This window comes from Spermophilus citellus (assembly GCF_964194105.1).
Source record: "Spermophilus citellus genome assembly, chromosome: 9".
NCBI classification, from domain to species: Eukaryota; Metazoa; Chordata; class Mammalia; order Rodentia; family Sciuridae; genus Spermophilus; species Spermophilus citellus.
This window is the reverse complement of record NC_138191.1, coordinates 112,230,696-112,250,749: the sequence shown is the minus strand read 5'-3', so window position 1 is coordinate 112,250,749 and position 20,054 is coordinate 112,230,696. Positions and strand designations below refer to the sequence as shown.

General features: G+C 54.5%; 1 protein-coding gene across 1 annotated transcript in view; it reads right to left on the bottom strand.

The window, feature by feature from the left end:
* The window catches only part of GRIK3 (glutamate ionotropic receptor kainate type subunit 3), a 213,930-nt gene that overhangs the window by 52,738 nt on the left and 141,138 nt on the right, over positions 1-20,054 (bottom strand). Inside the window, exons 4-7 of the mRNA XM_081306472.1 lie at positions 14,474-14,655; positions 12,496-12,549; positions 5,138-5,311; positions 4,467-4,610 (exon numbers count right to left, since the gene is read on the bottom strand). Coding sequence (XP_081162598.1) covers positions 4,467-4,610; positions 5,138-5,311; positions 12,496-12,549; positions 14,474-14,655 — 554 coding nt within the window. The remainder of the gene's footprint in view (positions 1-4,466; positions 4,611-5,137; positions 5,312-12,495; positions 12,550-14,473; positions 14,656-20,054) is intronic.

Here is a 20,054-nt window from a genome sequence, read left to right as displayed (position 1 = left end):
GCCTGGCTGGGCTGGCAGGTGGCGGCAGGGGAGAGGTCTCCAGGGAAAAGAGAGGCCAAGGGAGAGCTGAATACTGGCTGCATCCTGGCTTGGATCAGGTTCCCTGCAGACTGAGAAAGGGCCCAGCCTTTCCCTGGATGAGCTTGCCCAGAATCCGTGCACGCACCCACAAGTTCCCACAGATCTGGGAGGCTCAGCTACCTACAGATCCCAGCAAAAACCCTGGGGCTCTCCAAGCACTTGGGCAGTTCTAGGGCACTGTGAGATCTTCCTGATGAATACCCATGTGGACAAATGGGTATCCTAACTCAGGAAGGGGCGGCGCCTTGGGGATCAGGGAGGCATGAAAAACAAAAGGGGTTAGAACATGAACTTTACTCTAGTGATCTCATCCCTCAGTTGCAGAAGGGACAGGTTACCGCTCACAGGTGTTGAAAAAGTCTATCAACTGCTTGACACAGAGTCTGCATGTAGCTCTCTAGGATTAGGGCTGGCACTTGGCTGGGGACAAAGGGGCTGTCACTTGGACCAAGGCCAGCTCCATTACGAAGCTCATCACAGAGCCGTTATCTTCCCCTGCAGGAGCCCACTGAGTTCTCACGGTGATCCTGCCAGCTGGGCTTCCTATTAAAATGCCCCCACCTAGCAGATGTGGATACTGAGGCTCAGAGAGGAACCGAGTTATGCAGGTCCCCAATACCGGCAGGCACAGAATGTCCTCTTGCTGCAGTAGCAGAGCTGAACGGCTGCGGGGTGGGGAGAGCTGACATGGAACTCAGGGAGCCGGGAACCAAACAACTGGGGACAGAGATTAAAAGACACACCAGAGAAGGCAAACGCCAAAGTTTCTGACTTCACAGGGAGGCTCTGCTTCCCTCAGGCCGGCTCCCCAGTCCCTCTCCTCGAAGCCCCCACAGCCTGGGCTACCTCCTGGCCCCAGGGGAAATCACAGCGGGGTGCCTTGGAGGCTGGCTGGGAGGCAGCTTTCTCCCCACAGCCACAGAGGAATTAAATGCCAGCAGGTGCGGCCTGTCTGTGGGCGGGTGGGCAGGGGCAGGGCAGAGAGCCACCGGCAGCTCCTCCCCTTGACATTTCCCAGCCCGCCGGCCCCCTCCAGCCGAAGCGCAGGACTCGCTAAATGAAAGATGCTTCACACGCTCTGAACTCCGGCCTGGTATTTCCCAGCTCCTCTCGGAAATGCCAAGTCTTTAAAATGATTTACTGTCACGCAGTCAGATGGGGAGATGGGCAACTCGGAAATGGACCCGGGAAGACTGTGCACGGCTCTGGAGGGGCACCTGGGTTCTGGTGGCCAGCTGCGGGACCATGGGCACTAACGAGATGAGATGTATGGGGGCTGATGATGGGGGTCATTTATCCTCAGGGTACCCCAACCATGGACAGTCAGTCCCAGGAGGGAGAACAGAACTCCCTGGGAGTGTGGGCGGGGTTGCATCTGCTCCCTCAGGGGTCCATTCCAAGGAGGGAGGGGTGAGGGGTGGAGTTGAAGCAGGGTGGTCTACAGCCCCTCTAGCTGGAGTGGTGATGGCAACAGCAGGAACAGTGGCCAAGCTCCTTAGCACCCCTGTGCCAGGCACTGGCCTCCATGCCCCACGCACCCCACCACTCCCTCAGTCCTCCCACAACCCTACGAGATGTCTGCTATGGCCTCCACAGTAGAGGTTCTGTAGCTTGGCCAAGGTCACACAGCTAGAAAGTGGTTAAGATTCCAAGCCACCTCCATGTGGCTCCTGATGCTCCCAAATCTACCTGCAGAGCCAGAGGGGGGATAGGGCAGGGCTGTGGACTGGCGTTACCGAGACCCCAGGGATGGACGTGCAGGGATCTGGAAGTTCAGTCTCAGAGTTCCCCAAGAGCAAATGATGTCACCAGCTGCTCAGCTCTTCTCGGGACATTGGACAATGGACTACCTCTGCACTTTTGATGGGTAGGATGAGAAGGGATAGTCGTGAACCTCTTAGGCCAGAGCATCTGAGGATCCTGGAGTCCCTTCCAGGAGTGAGGGGACTAGGCCCGAGGCCTGGCTTCTCCCTCTGGAGGACTGGAAGGGGTCCTGCGAGGTGAGGGGCTGGTCTAAAGCGACACAGCCGGGAAGAGGGAGAGACGAGGTCCAAAGGCGTGACAGCGCTCAGAATCCATGTTGTGGCCATGTTCCTTTTAATATTGCTGACAGGTGGGAGGAGCTGCTGTTGGCCTCACCCCAAAGCAGCCACGGAGACCTGGGGCCTCAGGGAAGCTGTCCGGCCCCTGTGTGAGAGATGGGGGTCCCCAGATGCCTTCCTTTGCAATGGAATCATATTTGTAATGCAGTAACTGGGGGGACGCCTGCCTCCCTCCTCGGGCTGTGGGCTCTGTGGGTGCCAGGCTCCTCTGCTTTAGCCACAGTGGGACCCTGCACAGCTCCGTGCCTGACCCCCACAAGCCCACAGCAAATAGCTACTGAGTCAACAAGCAAACCCTCAGGGCAGCGCGCCTCCTTTATTGTCCCCTGTGCTTGTTCCTGAGGGATCCTCTACCTGGAGCCCTCCTGAAGATCTTCTCATTGACCTTGGTGTTGCCCCACATGGTCACACCCTCTGGGATGCCCCACCTAGATCTCCTCCCTAGCCTCCTCACTGGACTTCATACCCCCATTTTACAGATGAGGTGACTGAGGCTTGGGAAGGTTCTCTAGCTTGCTTCAGGCCACACAGCCAGCAAGCAAAGACCCCCATCTGCTGTACGTGGAAGCCCATGCTATGGCTGTCAACAGTACAGACCACTTGCCAGCATGTACCACAGCCTGAGGACTGGGTCTCTCCATCACCAATAAGACTGTCCTTGTATATCCTGGAGATTAGTGCTCTGTCTGACGTGTGTGTGGCAAAAATTTGCTCCCAAATGTAGGCTCTCTCCTCACCTCATTGATTGTTTCTTTTGCTGAGAAGAAGCTGTTCAGTTTGAGTCCACCCATTTATTAATTCTTGATTTTATTTCTTGTGCTTTAGGAGTCTTGTTAAGGAAGTCAGGGCCTAATCCCACATGATGAAGATTGGCCTACTTTTTCCTCTGTTAGGGGCAGGGTCTCTGGTCTAACTCCTAGGTCCTTGATCCACTTTGAGTTGAGTTTTGTGCATGGTGAGAGATAGGGGTTTATTTTCATTTTGCTGCATATGGATTTCCAGTTTTCCCAGCACCATTTGTTGAAAAGGCTATCTTAATCTCCAGGATACATAAAGAACTCAAAAAACTTAATACCCCAAAAACGAACAACCCAACCAATAAATGGGAGCTGAGCAGACACTTCTCAGAAGAAGATATACATTTGATCAACAAATATATGAAAGAATGTTCAATATCTCTAGTAATTAGAGAAATGCAAATCAAAACTACCCTAAGATTTCATGTCATGCCAGTCAGAATGGCAGTTATCAAGAATACATACAACAATAAATGTTGGTGAGGATGTCGGGGAAAAGGCACTTCATATGGGTGCAACCAGTCTTAGAAAACCTGTAATGGGGGGCTGGGACTATGGCTCAGAGGTAGAGCACTCGCCTAGCACATGCAAGGTGCTGGGTTCGATCCTCCACACCACATAAAAATAAATAAATAAAGATTGTGTCCAATTACAATTAAAAAAATTAAAAAAAAAAAACCTGGAATGGAAGCACCATTTGACCCAGCTATCCCACTCCTTAGTCTATACCCAAAGGACTTAAAATCAGCATCCAATAGTGACGCACCCACATCAATGTTTATAGCAGCTCAATTCACAATAGCTAAATTGTGGAAGCAATTAGATGCCCTTTAATAGATGAATGGATAAAGAAAATGTGATATATATATATATATATATATATATATATATATATATATATACACAATGGAATATTACTCATCATTAAAAGAGAATAAAATTATGGCATTTGCAGGTAGGTGGATGGGGTTGGAGAATATCATGATAAGCAAAGTAAGCCAATCCCCCAAAACCAAAGGCCAAATGTTCTCTCTGATAAATAGATGCTGATCCATAATGTGGGGGGGGGGATGGAAAAAATGGAGGAACTTTAATGGGGCCAAGGGGAGGGGGCATGAGGGTAGGAAAGATGGTGGAATGAGATGGACATCATTACCCTAGGTACACGTATGACTGCCCATATGGTGCGATGCTATATCAGGTACAGAGAAATGAAAAGTTGTGCTGCTTTTGCAATTGTGTACAATGAATCAAAATGCATTCTGCTTCATATATACCTAATTAAAATTAATTAATTAATTCATTTAAAAAGACTGGTCCTATGGAGCTCATTTTCAACCAAGGAAACTGAGGCTCAGCGATGCCAGGCCACCTGCCCGAGTTCATGTGGAATTGAAAGCTGTCCTGGCTCTGAACCTGGGCCCACCACCACCCTGCTGTGCTGGGGCGTCGGCAGCCTCTGGAGGGAGGGGGCGTGGTAACTCACCTCCTTGATGAAGTTCATGAAGCGGCCACCAAAGCGCCAGGCCTTATGCCGATGGCACTGCAAGGAGTTCACCGTCATCTGGGGGGCCCGCTGGTAGCACACGGACACAATGTGGACAGCGTCGTACAATAAGGCTGCGTCGGTCTGGAGGGAGGTCCAGGGTCTGTCTGAGAGCAACCCTGAGCCCCTCAGTCCTTTGCCCACCCTGCCTGAGTCCTGTCTCCCACTGCAAGCTCAAGGCGTCCTGGTGAGAAAAAGGCCCAGAGGCCATCCTGTCCCACCCTGGAGAGAGGCCAGGCATGGGCGACTGCTGGTTTGCAAATGCCCCGGGTGCCACCCTCTCCTGACAGACCTCCCACCCCACCCCACCCCTTCACGATCCCTGACCACTCCTCTCCCTCCTCCCCAGTCTCACACCTGCTGGTCACAGCCTAAAGTCCCTGTGCCCAGGATCCCTGGTCCTTATCCCTGGGGGCCCTGGGGCAGGGCTGTCTGATTCTTCTTAGTGCCCCTGGCTCCTGACCTGGGGTCCGGCTCACACATGGCAGGACTTAGGAAGTGGTGGGAGGGAGACAGGAAATAGGAAGGCAGGAGAGAGGGAAGGAGGGAGAGAAAGAAGGGGGAAGACAGGGGGAACCCCCGGGGTCCGCCTGCCTGGCTGCCCTCTGTACCATCATCACTCCATCCAACAGGCCAGACTCTGCTCGGGGAGCCGCCTGCAGCCGCTCCATGGACCACTTCTCCACGATGGCTGAGACATGGGGGTTGTCCACGTTGAGGATGCGGAACCCCGTCAGGTTCACTCCCGAGTAGCGGTAGGGCTCCAGGTCTAGTGCGTAGAGATCCTGGGGAGAGAGGTCTGCGTGAGTCAAGGTGCGGCCACTGCCTTAGCTCCAGCCCTGCCTCCTGCCCCTCCTGAATCAGGGTTGCCTGGGCCTGGGGCTGCGGCTCCCTGCAGAACCTTGCAAAGGTGGCGGGAGCACCCATAGGAGGACTGGACTCAGAGTCAACTCGGACTCAGGTCTGCCTGGGGCACTGACCTCGGGTAACTAGGGGGCCTCAGCCTGTTTCTTCTTCTACAAAATGGGGACCACTCCTCTTTATAGGACCTAGTGAAGCAGCTCCCATGAGTCGCCCATCAAACAGCTTCATAATGCTGTTTCCTTTCCACGGCGGCAGGGTGGGGAGGACACTGACTTTGGAAAGACAAAGGGTGCTAGGTCTGTACATCTCCAGCCCCCAGAAGGACGCTAAAGGGAATATTTTCTCCTTTAAAAGAGGGGACTCAAGGACTACTGCTGCCTTCCCCACTCCTTCCTCCCCAGTCACAGCCCGGGTCACCCCCCATGGCTTCTAGGAGCAGCTGTCCTGCAAATGGCCAGGGCAGGCCCCAGCTGAGCGTCCAGAAGAGCAAGGTCTTAGAGCCTGAGCAGCCCGCCCTGGCTCCTGCTGCAGCTTCAGGTTTGGGGCCAAGGAACTGTCACATCAGGGAGCCCAAGAGGAAGGGGCTGTGGGAGAAGCCAACTTCCCCTGACCTGACAAGAGATGGCAGTAGAGAAAGGGTGGGAGGAAGTCAGAGGAGCAGAGAGCGCTGTGGTCTGTTAAAAATGACCCCCAACTTAGAAATAGGCAAAAGGGGAGCAGAATGTTCTCGCAATGCAACAAAGAAGGGTTGTTTACCAGGAAAGTCCAGGGTTACTTAATCCCCCAGGGGACGCTTTGACTTCACTGTTGGCGACTGATTAAAGGCCCAGACTCAGGGTGAACATGCAGATCTGTGTCCAGCAGAAAAGGTGACTCCCCTGAGGCTGTGAGGTTTATTGCTTTGCAGGAGATTAATTAATTTTGTATCTGACCTACGTCTCCCCTCTCCTGTCTGAAATACCAATGAACACCCAGTTCCTCAGATGCTCTGCAGGCCAGCTCCACCACCCTACTGGTCCCTCCCATCTGGGAAATGTGTTCATCTACATTTGCATGAGATTCATTTCTTTGGCTTTTTGAAATGTATACTTTGGCAATCTAGGTTAGCCCCTCCCATTGGTGGGGAAACTAAGTCTGGTGTCATTGTTTGAGCTCCTCCACAGCCTCTGCATTTTCATATTCTTCCCTCACTGAGCTGCCTTCCCGCCTGGCCTCTGGTCTGTCCTCTGGTCTGTCCTCTTCCCTGGGTCCCTGACTCCATCACTGTACCCTGTGCTTGAAGAGATGGCCAGACACCCTCCTTGGCTGTACTTGATTCTCCATGGTACCACCATTGCAGCCTCCACCCCATCCATCTCAGCCTCAGATGAATCAGTGATGCCTCATACAAAGATGATGAGTGATAAGAGCTAGAGCCCACAGAGCAGATCTTTCACACTGTGCTGGCTTCCTGTGGTCTCTGCCATGTTCCTAATGGATGCTCAACTCCTCCTGCTCCTCCTGCACCCTCAACGGCCCCCTTCTGGAAGGCACAGTGTTGATTTCTTCTTTGAAGGTTTGCAGAGCAGACTTAAGGGGAGGTAAGAAAGTCTAACCCCACCGGTGCCCAAAGGGGACCGTTTGCCTTTGGTATCCACAGCTCCCAGATATGGATACAACCACCACAGAACAAAACCATCAGAACAAGGTTGTGTCTACGCTGAGCATAGGCTGAGCATTGTTCCGTCCTGGAACAATGCAGTGTGTTAGCTATTTACACAGCAGGGATGTTGTATTAGGTCTCATAAGTGATCTAGAGATGATTTATAGTACATGGGAGTGTGTGCACAGGTCATGTGCAATTACCACACCATTTTATAGAAGGGACTTGTACATCTGCAGAGGTCCTGGAACAAATCCCCCACGGCCACCAAAGAACAGCTAGAGAGCCTTGATTCTAAGCCAGGATTTGGGTTGAGGAAGAGGCTGGATGAAAGCAGGAGGCAGGGTCTTCAGCAAAAGAGGGGTTCCCACTGAGATGGCCAGAGGGTGTCTAGATGGCCCTGGTCTCAGCGGGGAGTGGAGGGTAGCCACTGTCCTCTCCCTGCCTGTGGGGGACATCACAGCCACTTAATGGTATTCTCCTTTTATAGGTGAGAAAAGAGGGTCCGAAGGGTAAGGTGACTTGTGTAAGAGGTGATTATACCTCCAGGACTCTGTCCTCACAAGCAGGTTAGAGCATAGTGGGTCAGTTACTGTGGGCATGATCCTGGTGGATGAGTTTGGGATTTCCTCTCTCTCTCCCTTATATGCTCACGTGCCCTTCTGCCATCGTTACGATGAAGCAGGAAAGCCCTTGCCAGATGCCGGCACCATGACCTGGACTTCCCAGCCTCCAGAATTCTGAGCCATGTAAATTCTTGTTTATCACTTCCTCAGTCTATGGCATTCTGTTATCACAGCAGAAAATGGGCTAAATCACATCCCGAAGGAGGTGGCTTACTGAGGCAGCCCGAGGTGCTGGCTGAGAGCACAGACCACGAGGTCAGGTTATCTGGGTTCAAATTTCATCTGCCCTCCTCAGTTGCCTCATCTGCAAAATGAGATGATCACCGTACCTACCATACAGGCTTGACGTGAAAGAAACCGGTTAACTGACGTGCTCAGAACATGTCTGGTACACAGGGACATTTGGCATGTGTCTGACAAGTTGCCTATTTGCCTGTCTGGTGGCAGGTTGTCACAACCAGGGATGCGGCCCCTAGGGACATCGCCGGATCACTGGAGGAGAGGAGCAGACTCGGTTGGGCCCTTCCTACCTGAGCCCTCCTGGCCATCAAAACACTGTCACAGTTTGCTGAGCACCTGACCCCAGGAGAGCAGCAGGTGCTGTTCTGAATGCCACATGTATTAACTTTTCTAACTCATGTCCCCACTTCCCACTCAAAGGAAGAAACTGAGTCCCGGGAGACTGAGTCTTTGGCTTGAGGGGACAGAGCTGGAGAGTGATGGTGTCAACTCCAGTCGCTCCTTTAACCAGGACCCAGGACCAAGAGAGCTTCCTCAAACCACCTCTGACGGGAGTCTGTGGAGCTGGGAGAAGGTCAGAGCTGAACTGCTGAGGCCATGGGACAGAGGCCGACCTTTGCCCTCAGGGATGGCCCTCCTCCCACTCTCAGCAGGGGCCTTGCCTCTTCTGATTCAGAACTGACCTGACGTCTAAGTCTTGACAGATGCTGTAGCAGCAGCCTGCCCAGGACCTCTAGGACCGGCTTATCTTCTTCTAACACCAGAGACCAACCTGACTCAGGGTGAAGGGAGGCATCTCTGGTGTAGAGGGGGCCTTGGGTGCTGGTGTAACTGTCCCTCACTTTCCAGACACAGCATTGGTCTGTTGGGACAGTCACAGCCTGGGAGGGAATGATGGGGTGGTGTGGTTGGGGGGGGGTCACCTTCCTCTTTGTTACTCCCCTCCCTGCCTGGCTGCAGAGTGTTGTAGGGCTTGTGGCACAGAGTGCCCCCATCCCTGTGACATGAGGGCAGTGACAATGGTGAAGAGGCCTCTTTGTCCAGCTCTGATTATTTTTGCTCAAACTGCCCTGGGCTGAGACCCCCAAGTGCTGTACACAGTGAACTGTGGGCAACTTCGCCGCTTGGCAAAAAGTTGCATTCTTGATGCCAAATGTTGACACACTGAATTCAGTATCGACTAGGGACCTTTTAGAAACATTCAGCATAACATAATAGACTAATTCATTAGCACCCCATGGGTCTGAATGGGTAGAAGCTGAAGCTCGGGAAACATCGCCTTAAGGAATGACAGATGAAAATATCTTTCCCATGATATAACTGTTATTGCCGGGAAGTGGCATTAATTGTGATTGCTTATCTATTAATTTATTATAATTCATTTTAGACCTCCAGGCTTTTACCTACACATGACATGTACTGGGCCTCAGCTGGGGCTGATTAACGCAGGGTTATCTGGGAACGGCTCAGAGCTGGCTGGAACAGATAATGCGGCAGGGGTAATTAAAATGTCTTCTGTGTGGGAGAGGCAAGTTTAGTTTGGAGAATTCTTTGGAGGCAAAGAGTTGGTGACGTGGGTTTCTCCAAAGGGGAAGGAAATAAATGCCAAATGCCACTGCACTCCCCAGTACAGCCATGAATGACCCTGGGACACAAAGAGGGAGAATCGGGAGGTGGTGTTCTAGGCCAGGAAGGAGGTCCCTGTAGCTGGAGCAGGACAGGGTCCGGGGGACACAGCTGAGCCTGGGGGGGGGGCTGCTGGGAAGACCGTGGTAGACTCTGCACATACGCTCTACTGCAGAACTATGTGTTCTATAGGACCCGGCAGGACCCAGAGTCAGGAGCCTGGGTCTCTGTCACTGATCTGCTGTGAGATTCTAGGCAAGTCACAAAATCTCCCTGATGCCAGGTCTCCCCGTCTATGGGGAAGGTGAGCGCCCCGCTGGCTGGCCTCAGTGGGGTGTCGAGGAAAATCTGCAGATGCAGAGAGAGGGCCTTGAAGGGTGGGGTACTGGGATCTGGCGGGGAGGCTCCATTTCCCTGACTAGGGTCAACCATCATGGCTGGACCAGGCAGTATGTGGAAGCCCAGCTGGCCAGAGGAGCTGTGGGATACTTCAGGTGAACTCTGAGCATGACAGGTTTGGAAGAGGGCTCTGGAGCTGGACGGCAGATCCTAGCTGCCCAAAATTCACGCTCTGCCCCTTTCTTGGGGCGCCACCTCTCTGAGCCTCAGTTTCCAGGTTTTCTAAAATTTGGGGAGAGCCATAGCTTCCTTGGAGAGTCGTTCTGAATTCTGCGGGGGATGGGGTCTGCCGAGCACACAGAGAACATGAGCAGGACTCATTTAATTCGTTTATTGAATACTTCCACCGCGCTAAGTGCCAAGCGTCGCGTAAGCCCGTTATGGATATCAACGCATGAAACACTCCCGCTAACAATCCTAGAAAGTAAAACCGCTGTCATCATGATTCTACAGAAACGGAAATGAGTCACGAAAAGGGCAAGTAACTTGCTCAAGGCAGCGTAAGAGTCTCGGTTCTCATCAGGGAGCCTGGCACCAGAGACCGCGGTCTTAGCTGAGGCTGCTGTGACGGTGTTGGTGACTTCACTGGTCACACTCACCCATCACGTAGGCATTAATGAGCACCTGCCACGTGCCAGGCATGGCTTAGCCACTGCAGGTGGATTCACCCATGAAGAAAGCCTGCCCACCCCTGAGCCCCTGAGCTCTGTGGGACCCATCTCTCTACGCCCCTCCCTCCCAAACGCCCAGCTCAGAGCCCGGCACCTGGGAGTGCCCTTGTAAATGGCTGCTAGACAAATGAACGAATGATTGATTGAATTAAGGAAATGAACAGTTAAAGGGACCCTACTGGGAGCTAGAGGGAGACCCTGAGGTGCTAGGATCCTTCCTCTGAGACCTCCTACCTTGCCCCAGTGGACAGTGGTATTTCTGTGCAGGGCACTAGGGTCGCTGGGGAGGTGCCTTCTGCAGAGCCTTGTCCTGGAATGGTATCAAGGATCTGGTGGCCTCCTCCCAAGCCTCTGCTGACTATCTAGTACACAGCCTGGCAGGAAGAAGCCACTGTGGGTGGGCAGAGATCCAAAAGGGACTCAAGGGAAAAGGTTCCTGGTCCCAGTCCCCAGGACTCCTTTTACCCAATGGGGCTCCTGGCAAGCTCCAGGTCTGAGCCCTGGACAGGCTCCGCATGGGCTCAGGGTACAGCTGGGGAAGGGGGGTGACAGGCAGGTGTGCTGGTAGATGCTCTCTGGTGTGGGGAGGGAACCTCACTGGTAGCACATGCCTGCTTCTATGGCATCTGCACTCCCCCCATGGCCAATTTCTAGCTACCAACAGGATGTGGAGTTGGGGGGCGATGATAGCAGTCGGCTCTCGGAAGCCAGAGAGAGCCAACTCCAGCTCACTGCTCAAGAGCTAACCCGCTCCTCAGCTTTTGCTCATGCTCTTCTTTACATGTGGAGCCCCTTCCCCATTCTCCCTGGCTGAACTCCTACTGCCCCTTCAAAGCCCAGCGTCCAAGCATCTGCTTTTCTGTAAAGCCTGCCTCAAACCTCCCACCTTCCCCCAGGCCCTCAGCACCGAGCCTGTCCTTGTGCTGAGCTCCTCAGCCGTCCTTCTGGCCTGTGTGGGCACAAGCCAGCAAGCCTGCTGTATCAAACAGGGCACAGGGAGGAAGGTCTCTGTCCTCATCGTCTGCAAACACTCAGCTTCGCCTAGGTCTGGGTAAGGAATATAAATACACTGGGTGCCCAATAAATGAATGAGTCATACAGGGAGGGGCCTGCAGGGCTAAGGGTGGCTTGTTTCAGCAAGAGGGTGATCAGCGGTGCTGTTGCTGCCCAGATGTGGGTTGGTGGAATAGTCTACCAGGGCCCTGGGGGAGGTCTGAGGTGCCTAGTTCTAAGCTAGGTGGCTTAGCATTGGTGCCCCTTGGCAAAGGAATGCTTTTATTCTGCTGATCTCAGGCCACAACTAATTATCCTAATGGGTTTAAATGGCCCTAAATGTTCTCAGAGTTTGGACAGGACCCATCTGGAGCCTGCAGGTGGACAGCGAGGGGGCTGACTTCAGTGTGGATGCAGCAGGAATCAGAAGTGGTCATTCTCATTGCTGTACAAGGCCTGAGACAGGCGTGGGAGAGTGGGCGCTGCGAGCGGCGGGTCACGGAGGAACACTGGCTGCCTCCCCCGCTCTGCAGGAACTAGGTGCTGCTCCCAGCATCTTGCCTGATGGACTCATTAGTCCTTACAACTTCCCCGAGGGGCAGAAGCCCATTTTGCAGAGGAAGAAACTGAGCCACAGAGGTCAGATGACTTACCCAAGGCCCCGTGGCCAGTGGAGCTTGAGCCCATCCTGGCTCCAGAGCCCAGGCCCTTCATCCCAACACCAGGAGGCTTCCCGAAAGTGGGCAGGTCACAAAGACATCTATGGGCCCTTACCCGGAGCCACACCTATCGACTTGGATCTTCTCTAACTGCAGCCACTGTGTCCAGCAGGCTGGCCCAAGCCAGGCTACCGTGCCCCTATCTAAGTCCTCCCACCCTCCTTGTGCCAGGCCCCGGGGGTACGTTACCAGCGTGGTGAAGATGAAGTGGTAGTACTCGGTCATCATGCCCATAGCCATGGCCTGCAGAAGAGCAGAGGGTCAGCCGCCAGCAGCACCCCAGTGCCCTCCCTTCACCCAGGGGCGAGAGCTGGGGACAGGCCAGGCTGGGCCATGGGCTGGGTGAGGCTGGTGTCCTCTAACACCTTCTTGAATAGTGACAATGAACAGATGACGGTGGCATCAACTGGGACAGATTCAGATGCAGGGCGTTGGGTCACACTCTCCAAGGGTCCCCATTTTGTGGGACCAGCTAGGGTTGAGTGATGTTGGGGGGCTGTCCTGAGCAGGGGCCTGGCCCAGAAGCTGCGTGCTGCGTGACATCCCTGCTCGGGTCCCGGGTGCCCACAGAGCAGGCCACACAGCTGCTGCGGGTTATTATTCCACCGTCCACGAAGCCTGCATTCCCTGCGTCCTGTGTATTTTAGTAGAAGCCGATAATCCGTAATACTAATGACGCTAATGCTTTTTCCATAGAGTTCCTCAGAATGCCGGACCCACAGAGTGCTCTGGGGAAAATGTCACAGGATCAAGCAGACCTTGAAACCGCCCACCCCGGGAGCCTTCCAGGCCCGTCAGCCAGGTACGGTTTGGGCTGGAGGAGCTGGCAGCAGGCAGGCGGCCTGAACTTCCTCTAATCCTGCATTTAGCTGAGCACAGCCCTCATTTTTAATTCTAGAAGTTTTCAAGTCAGACAGAGCTGGGAGTCAATTCCAGCTTCCCAGCTGGATGACCTTGGGTCCATTATGTTCCCTTGAGCCTCAGTGTCTGCCCACCTGTCCACCAGGCAGGCTATACACCCCACCTTTCCCACAGTCAGTGAGGAGCGATGGGCACCTGGCAGAGTACTGTCACTTTCATTCTGTTACATGTGCTGGGAAGAGATGGGGGGCCCCCGGGCACAGGTGGCTGGGAGAATGCGTGTTGAGGGAGCCTGGTCCATGTCATGGACGCCCAGCCCAGTGCAGATCGTGCCGGGGACTGGGACCAATTCTTGATTTCCTCCACTCAAGGAAGCCTGCGGCGCTGCATGAAGTGGGGACTGTCAACCGCATCACAAAGGAGGGACAGACTCCAGGCAGGTCACATGGAAGGGCGGAGGCAGGTAGGACTGGAGCCCCTTGAGGCTCTGAAAATACTCCAGGCCCCTGCTCAGCCCCCCCTGCCTCTACCCTGGTGTCCTCGATGCCACCGGCACCTCACTGGCTCCCATGCAGAAGGCCCACAGATGCCTGCTCCCGCCGCCAGAGTGCTCTCTGGGGTGACCTAATGGCCTTTGACTCAAAGCACAGGTGCAAGTCTGGGTGGCTGGTTTTGGAGCCACACCCAGGAGGGGGTTGCAGGTGACTCCACTGTTGTTTTCTTAGGTGTCTGGCAGAGCCGGCCTCTTGTCCCCTGTGTGCCACGTGGAGCGGTGCTCAGGAACAGCGGCCCTGCCAGGACCCCCACCCCCACCCCCCGCCCTGTCACTGCAGAGTGGAGCAGAACCTCCATAACCCTCCCAGCAGCAGGAGAGGAACAGCAACCACCTCTGGAGCCATGGGGAATGAGCCACTGGGGGAGGCGACCAGGCCTTCTGGGGACCGACCCTGAGAACCCAAGGCCTCTCTGCGGTTCCCCAAGGGCTCTGCTCTGCGTGGCTTCAGGGACCTCCCAGCAGTCCCTGACCCCCTCCAGATGGAAGGCAGCATTTACCCAGCGCCCCAGGCCTGGCAGGGGCAGGTCAGCCACCCCACACCAAGTCAGAGTGCAAAGGTCACTCGCTGTCCGCTTGGCTGCTGGTGGAACTGAGGCTCAGAGAGGAAAACTGACACCCAGCGTCACAGGCCAGGCAGAGGCAGAGGTCAAGCCCAGCTGGGATCTGGCGGACGTGGCGCCAGTACTCAGGAAAGGGGAGACAGTGGCAGGCAGACCCCCACCTGGCTCCCTCCGGCCGCTGCTCACGCACCTGCTTGAGGATCTGGGCGGCCATGGTGTGGCTGCAGTCGAAGATGATGCGGAACTCCCGGCCGCGCTTCATCTCCTTGAGCAGGGGGCGCGCGTCGTCCGAGTCGATGGGGAGCTGGCGGATCTTGAGGCGGATGTTGTATCTTGAAGGAGCCATGATGAGTTCCTGCAGCCGGATGAGCCCTGGGGGACAGGGGCACAGCACACACATGGACACACGCGCACACACCCACTCAGACGTGTGTGCCTGTGGCCACGGGTCAACAGATAGACGTGGACACCATGTGTGGCCCCCAGGGACCTGTGCATGTCCCTGGGCACAGCCACAAGTGTCCTGAGACAGGCAGGGGTACCCGTGGGCAGACGTGTGCACACCCCTGGGCGTGCCTGCCCACGCATGCACACTTATAGCAGACGTGTGTGCACCTACGGATACATGGCTACCGTCGGGTGGATGTGGACTGGACACACACCTGGGCTCATAAGCTCGGGCAGATGTAGGACAGAGGCCTGTGCAGACACGGATACAGGTGCACACAGGGACAGAATCCAGGGGCTCAGGCAGCGGATTCCCGCCCCCCACGCCTACCTGTTTCTCTCTGGTTCTGGGTTAGAGATTTACAGAAACGTGGGATGTCACTTCCTTAAACATCTCCAGCAATCCTGCCTCTGGGACGTAGGCACAAGAGCAGCTCCGGCCTCAATGTTGCTAACCCACACCAACCGCCACACAGGTGAAGGCAGGTGGTACCAGTGCCACCTCCCAAGGGCAGGGTCAAGGGCGGGGTTCATTCAGCCACCTCCTCCATGAAGCCTTCCTCTATTGCTCTGCTCAGAAAAGACTCCCTCCCCCACCAGCTGTGTGGCCTCTCCCTCAGCCTCCCCCAGCCTCCCCTCACTCTGCAAAGAGCACCTGGATGTTCCTAGCTGGGTCCCCACGGCGCCTGGCACAGGGCCTGGCCCTCAGGTAGGACTCAACCAAAATTTCCATAATTGGGTTGACTTACTATTTTTCTCTCCCCACACTGAAAAGAAAAAAAAAAAATCCACCCTCCAACTTGGCATTTTGTAAAACCACTTAATCTGGGGACTTCCAGGGAAAACTGAATGTCACTTCCTGGAGACAAATGGCTTGCTCAGATCTAATTAAGTTCATTTCCGTTCCAGTTCCAAGCCACATTCTTGCTGACTCTTCTAGGCTTGCTGCTCTCCAGAGGCCCCCACCCAGCCCACCTGAGGAGGGGCTGAGCCAGGAGGCCCCTGCTCATCCCCAGGCCCAGCCCTGCACCCTGGCCCCTGTTCTCACAACCAGTAAGCTTCTGGATTTTGTGATTCTGCAGGGATCCAGTCCCAGCTCTCAGGGCAGAACATGTGGCCCCAGCCTGGCCAGCTTGCCAGCACTTCCTCTACGAATAGGGGCTGACTCAGAACTGGATACAGGACCCAGTTGGTTCTATCAGAGTGATTCCCAGAACCTGTGCCAGAACAACTGGTCAGAAACTCTCCCTTTTCATTCAACTTCAAATAGGGAGGATATAATTCTAGGGGTCACCGCACGGAACTTCACAAGGACTCCAACAGGGCAGAAGTCAGAGAGGACAGACAGAAAATAAGTTCCAATGATACTCATGGGAGCCCCTGGATCAAACACTACCTGAAGCTAAAATTATCCCTGAACATTTTAGTAAAGGCTGCCAACAAACCCTCCCACAACACATACGCTCTTTTTTTTTTTTAAAAGCTAGCTCATACTGGATTACAGTTGCCAAAGGCTGTTACAATGTCCCCTATCTGGACAGAGTCGTCCACTCGGCCCACTTCAGAAGCCTTCCAACAGAGTCCCACTTTCCAAAACAATCCCTGGCGCACAGCCTGACTCCATTCAGCGCTCGTTCCCATTCCTGAGGGGTAGACAATGTGATTGTTGTCCCTCGTTGCACTGTGCTAGTGGGGACAGAGATGCAGCCCTGTTCCCTCTGCCTCCCAGAGAGCTCCAAAACAAGTTTCACCAGGGTCGGGGCATCAGGAACAGCCAGCTCACTGAGAAGCCCCAAACCAGGTGCCTTGGCGGGGGGATGGCTGTGCAATTCTGGAATGTTCCAGGCCACACAGGCCTCCTAACACCAGGCTTGATGGGGGGAGGGGAGGATATCAGTTGACCTCAGCAAAGGAGGGGCCATGAGCTGCCCCCCATCCAGGCCCGTCTGTCCACCTCCCAACGGATCCAGAAACTGTCACTTGGTTTGGCTGAAAGATCTTGACCTGTCGCACCTGTTGCTGGTCAGGAGGCCCAGAGTACGCAGTTTGCTCTTGGTTCTCCGATTCATGCTCAGCATCAGCAGGCATGTGGGCTTTGGGGACGCAGAACATGAGGACAGGGACAGGCTGGACGCTGGAGCAGAGGCCACCAGGGCCTCCGTGTCAGCCGAGTACATCGCCCCATGTAATGCACGGTGACCCACATTCGCTGGCAGCAAGTGCCCAAGCTCCTGCCCATCAGTGTGTTCCCCAGGGAGGCCGGAGGCTGCTCTCCGCCCTCCCGGGTGCGGGCCCGGGCAGCCTTTGCCTGAGCCAAGTTTCCTTCCCGGCCACTTCCCTAATCAATCCCTCTCAAAATATCTGCCGTGAATCACGGTTGTTGGAATCGTGCTTTCCACTTACGAAGCACTTCTGCATTCATTACCCTATTTAACCACCTCCCAGATCCTAGAAGGCACAGAGCACGCAGACCTTCATTCCGACGTGACAGATAAAGAAACTGAGGGCTGCGGAGGTGAAGGGACCCTCCTGGGGGTTCGCAGATTGCTAGGAAAGGGAGCAAACATTGAGACCCAGTCTTTTGGCTCCTAGGCTGGGACCCTCCTCTCCACTCCAATTTTTCTAACCCTCTCCTTTCCCCTTGATGATGCATGGATTGGGTTGGGATGGTGGAGATGGCAAAGCGCAAAGGGGCAAGTGCTGGTCAACCGCAGGGCGAGCCCCATTCCTCGCCTGCCTGTATCCACTTCCTTTGCCCATGTGCCATGGTAGCACATGGGAGGACAGAGAGGTGAGGAGGAGAGCTGAGGCATGTCTGTCATCCCTGCAAGGCCTGCTGAGACTGTCCAACGGGCAGTTGAGCCAGCAACTGAGACTAGGAAAACCACTGAGCCACACTCGGGAAGTCGCTGGCCCCGGGGACTTAGGAGCTACCAAGTGCTTATTATTTCAAGCCACTGGATTTTCGGGGTGTTTTATTTTTACACAGCTTCTTGTAGGAAGGGTTGACAGATGCACTCTCTGCTGGCATGCTAAAATAAGTGTGCTTTTGGTGGGTGGCAGGGTGCCAGTCCCAAGAGATGACTCATGACTGGGAGGAGCCAACCAAGGCAATCCCATTCCCATTTGACAGTTTCTAGAGTACTAGGCATGGACCCCAGAGAGCTAGACAGGACCATCTTCTAGAAGGTTCCAGGAAGATTTTCCTCCATAAGAAGTACGACTCACATTAAGACACATCCCTTCAGTTCCTACCTGTTTCTTTCCTGCTTGGGGCATCATCAGGTTGAAGAAGTGATGGCCGGAGTTGCGGCCACTCTATTGAGACCATGAGGGGAAAGCCAAGAGGGCCGTGGCAAGATCGACCCAGCATCTTGACTTTGTGGAGCTGTGAAACAAGCCCCAGAAAGGCCCAAGCCCAGTCTTGGCAGGGAGGTGACTGTAGTTACTGTGCAAGTTGATTTGAGCTGCGTTGTCTGTTACCAGCCATCCTAATGGACACCCCCCTGATAACCCCAAAGCAGAAAGCTAGAACACTTCCCACTCCATGGATCTGAGGACTCGCACGGTGTCCTGCCCCACGTACCACGTCCTGACCTGCAAGCACGCCTCTTGCTACCCACTGTTCATTTTCAAAGCTAAATTTATTGTTTAAATCCAACCCCAAATCCCTAATGCCAATTGTCTTCCTGACTAAATTGCTTTTCTCATTGACTCTTTTGTTTTTAAAAGCTTTTCTTTTGAATGGAACTGAATGGAATTGAGTCAAATGAAAAAAAACAAACAAATTAAATTAAATGATAATTAAATATTGCAGGAAAGAATGTATTGGGCGCTGGGGAAAGAAATGAAAATGCAAGTGTCCCATTTTTTAAAAGGAATTAATCATATTATAGGAGAGTGGTGCCCATCTAGAGGTCACTGGACACTCCAGGCCGTGGGATCTCAGGATCCAGCGACACCCGTGTGCAGACAGAGCCAGAGGCTCAGGGCCAGGAAGCTCCAGACCTCAGCATCGGCTCTGAGCCATGTCACCAGTGGGGTGCCCGTCAGGGTGTGCCAGCTCACTTTCCCCTTCCAAGCCCACCCCACCCACCAGATGGAGGCCAGCGCCCTGGACGGTGGTTGACACCAGGTCTGTTCTGCCCGCTCTGTGCCCAGGACGCTCCCATGTTCAACACCCTCTCACATCGGGTCCCCTCTTCCGTTCCGCCCCATTCTCTTCCAAGCCACCCCTCAAATTCAGACCCCCTTTGTCCCCAGCAGGACCAAGACAGCCACCTCCTCTTTGGTCTTCTTGCTTCGGGCCTCCCCTTCGGTCCTCCCTGGGACTCTCTAAGAGCTCCTTCTCAAGCTGCATCCACCATTTGACTCCTTTGCACAACAACCCTGAGGGGCCGCTGCCACTCACAACGTGAAATCTGAACACGGGGGCCGACGTCAGAGCTCACAGGGCCACAGACACCCTGTTAGTCTGCCTGTCCCTCCACACTGATCTTCTCCCAGGCCAGGCTGTCATCTTGCTAAGACTGCCACACACTGTCCCAGACCCTGACTTTTGCTCTTGCTGTTCCCTGGGATGCCCTCCCCAGGCCCCTCCTGGTCCTTCCAGCCACAGGCTCTGGGGCAAGTCCCTCTCCTCTTCTGTGAGTCAGCTACGACGAACAGGGCCACAGAGCCTCTGTCACCAAGGCCTCTAGCTCTGACGGCACGCACATGTCCCTTGGTTCTCAGTGCTGATGGCCTGAAATGACCCTGACCTCCAGATGGACCCCTACTCGTCTATAACATGGTGACTACCCAAGAATAAAGAGAGAAAATGGAAAGATGAGACCGCAGAGCCTTCATCTCTTCACCCCCCACGCTCTTCCCTGGGATATCTGACTAGAGTTTAATTCAACCGGATTTTCATTTACAAACATCCACCTTGCACCAGGCCCTGAGCTGAATCTGAGGGCTTGTGCTCGGGAAGGGGAAGGGGCTCAGAGACAGACATCCTTCAGAGTGGGAGGCGGAATCAGTCAGCTTTTTGTCCCTCTGGTCAAAACACCTGACAATTACAACCTAGAGGAAAGCCTTCTGGCTCAGGGCTTCCGAGACTTCAGTCCCTGGTCAGCCAGTCCCGCTGCTCTGGGCCCCAGGTAGGAGAACATCATGGCGGAGGGGCGTGGTGGAGGGCGGCTGCTCAGCTCATAGCTGCCAGGAAGCAGAGAGAGAGAGAGGGAGGGAGAGAGGAAGGGACCGGGGACAAAATAGAGACCCCAAGGGCACATCCCCTGTGACTCATTCCCTCTGAAGGTGCCCTGCATGCCTACAGTCTCCAC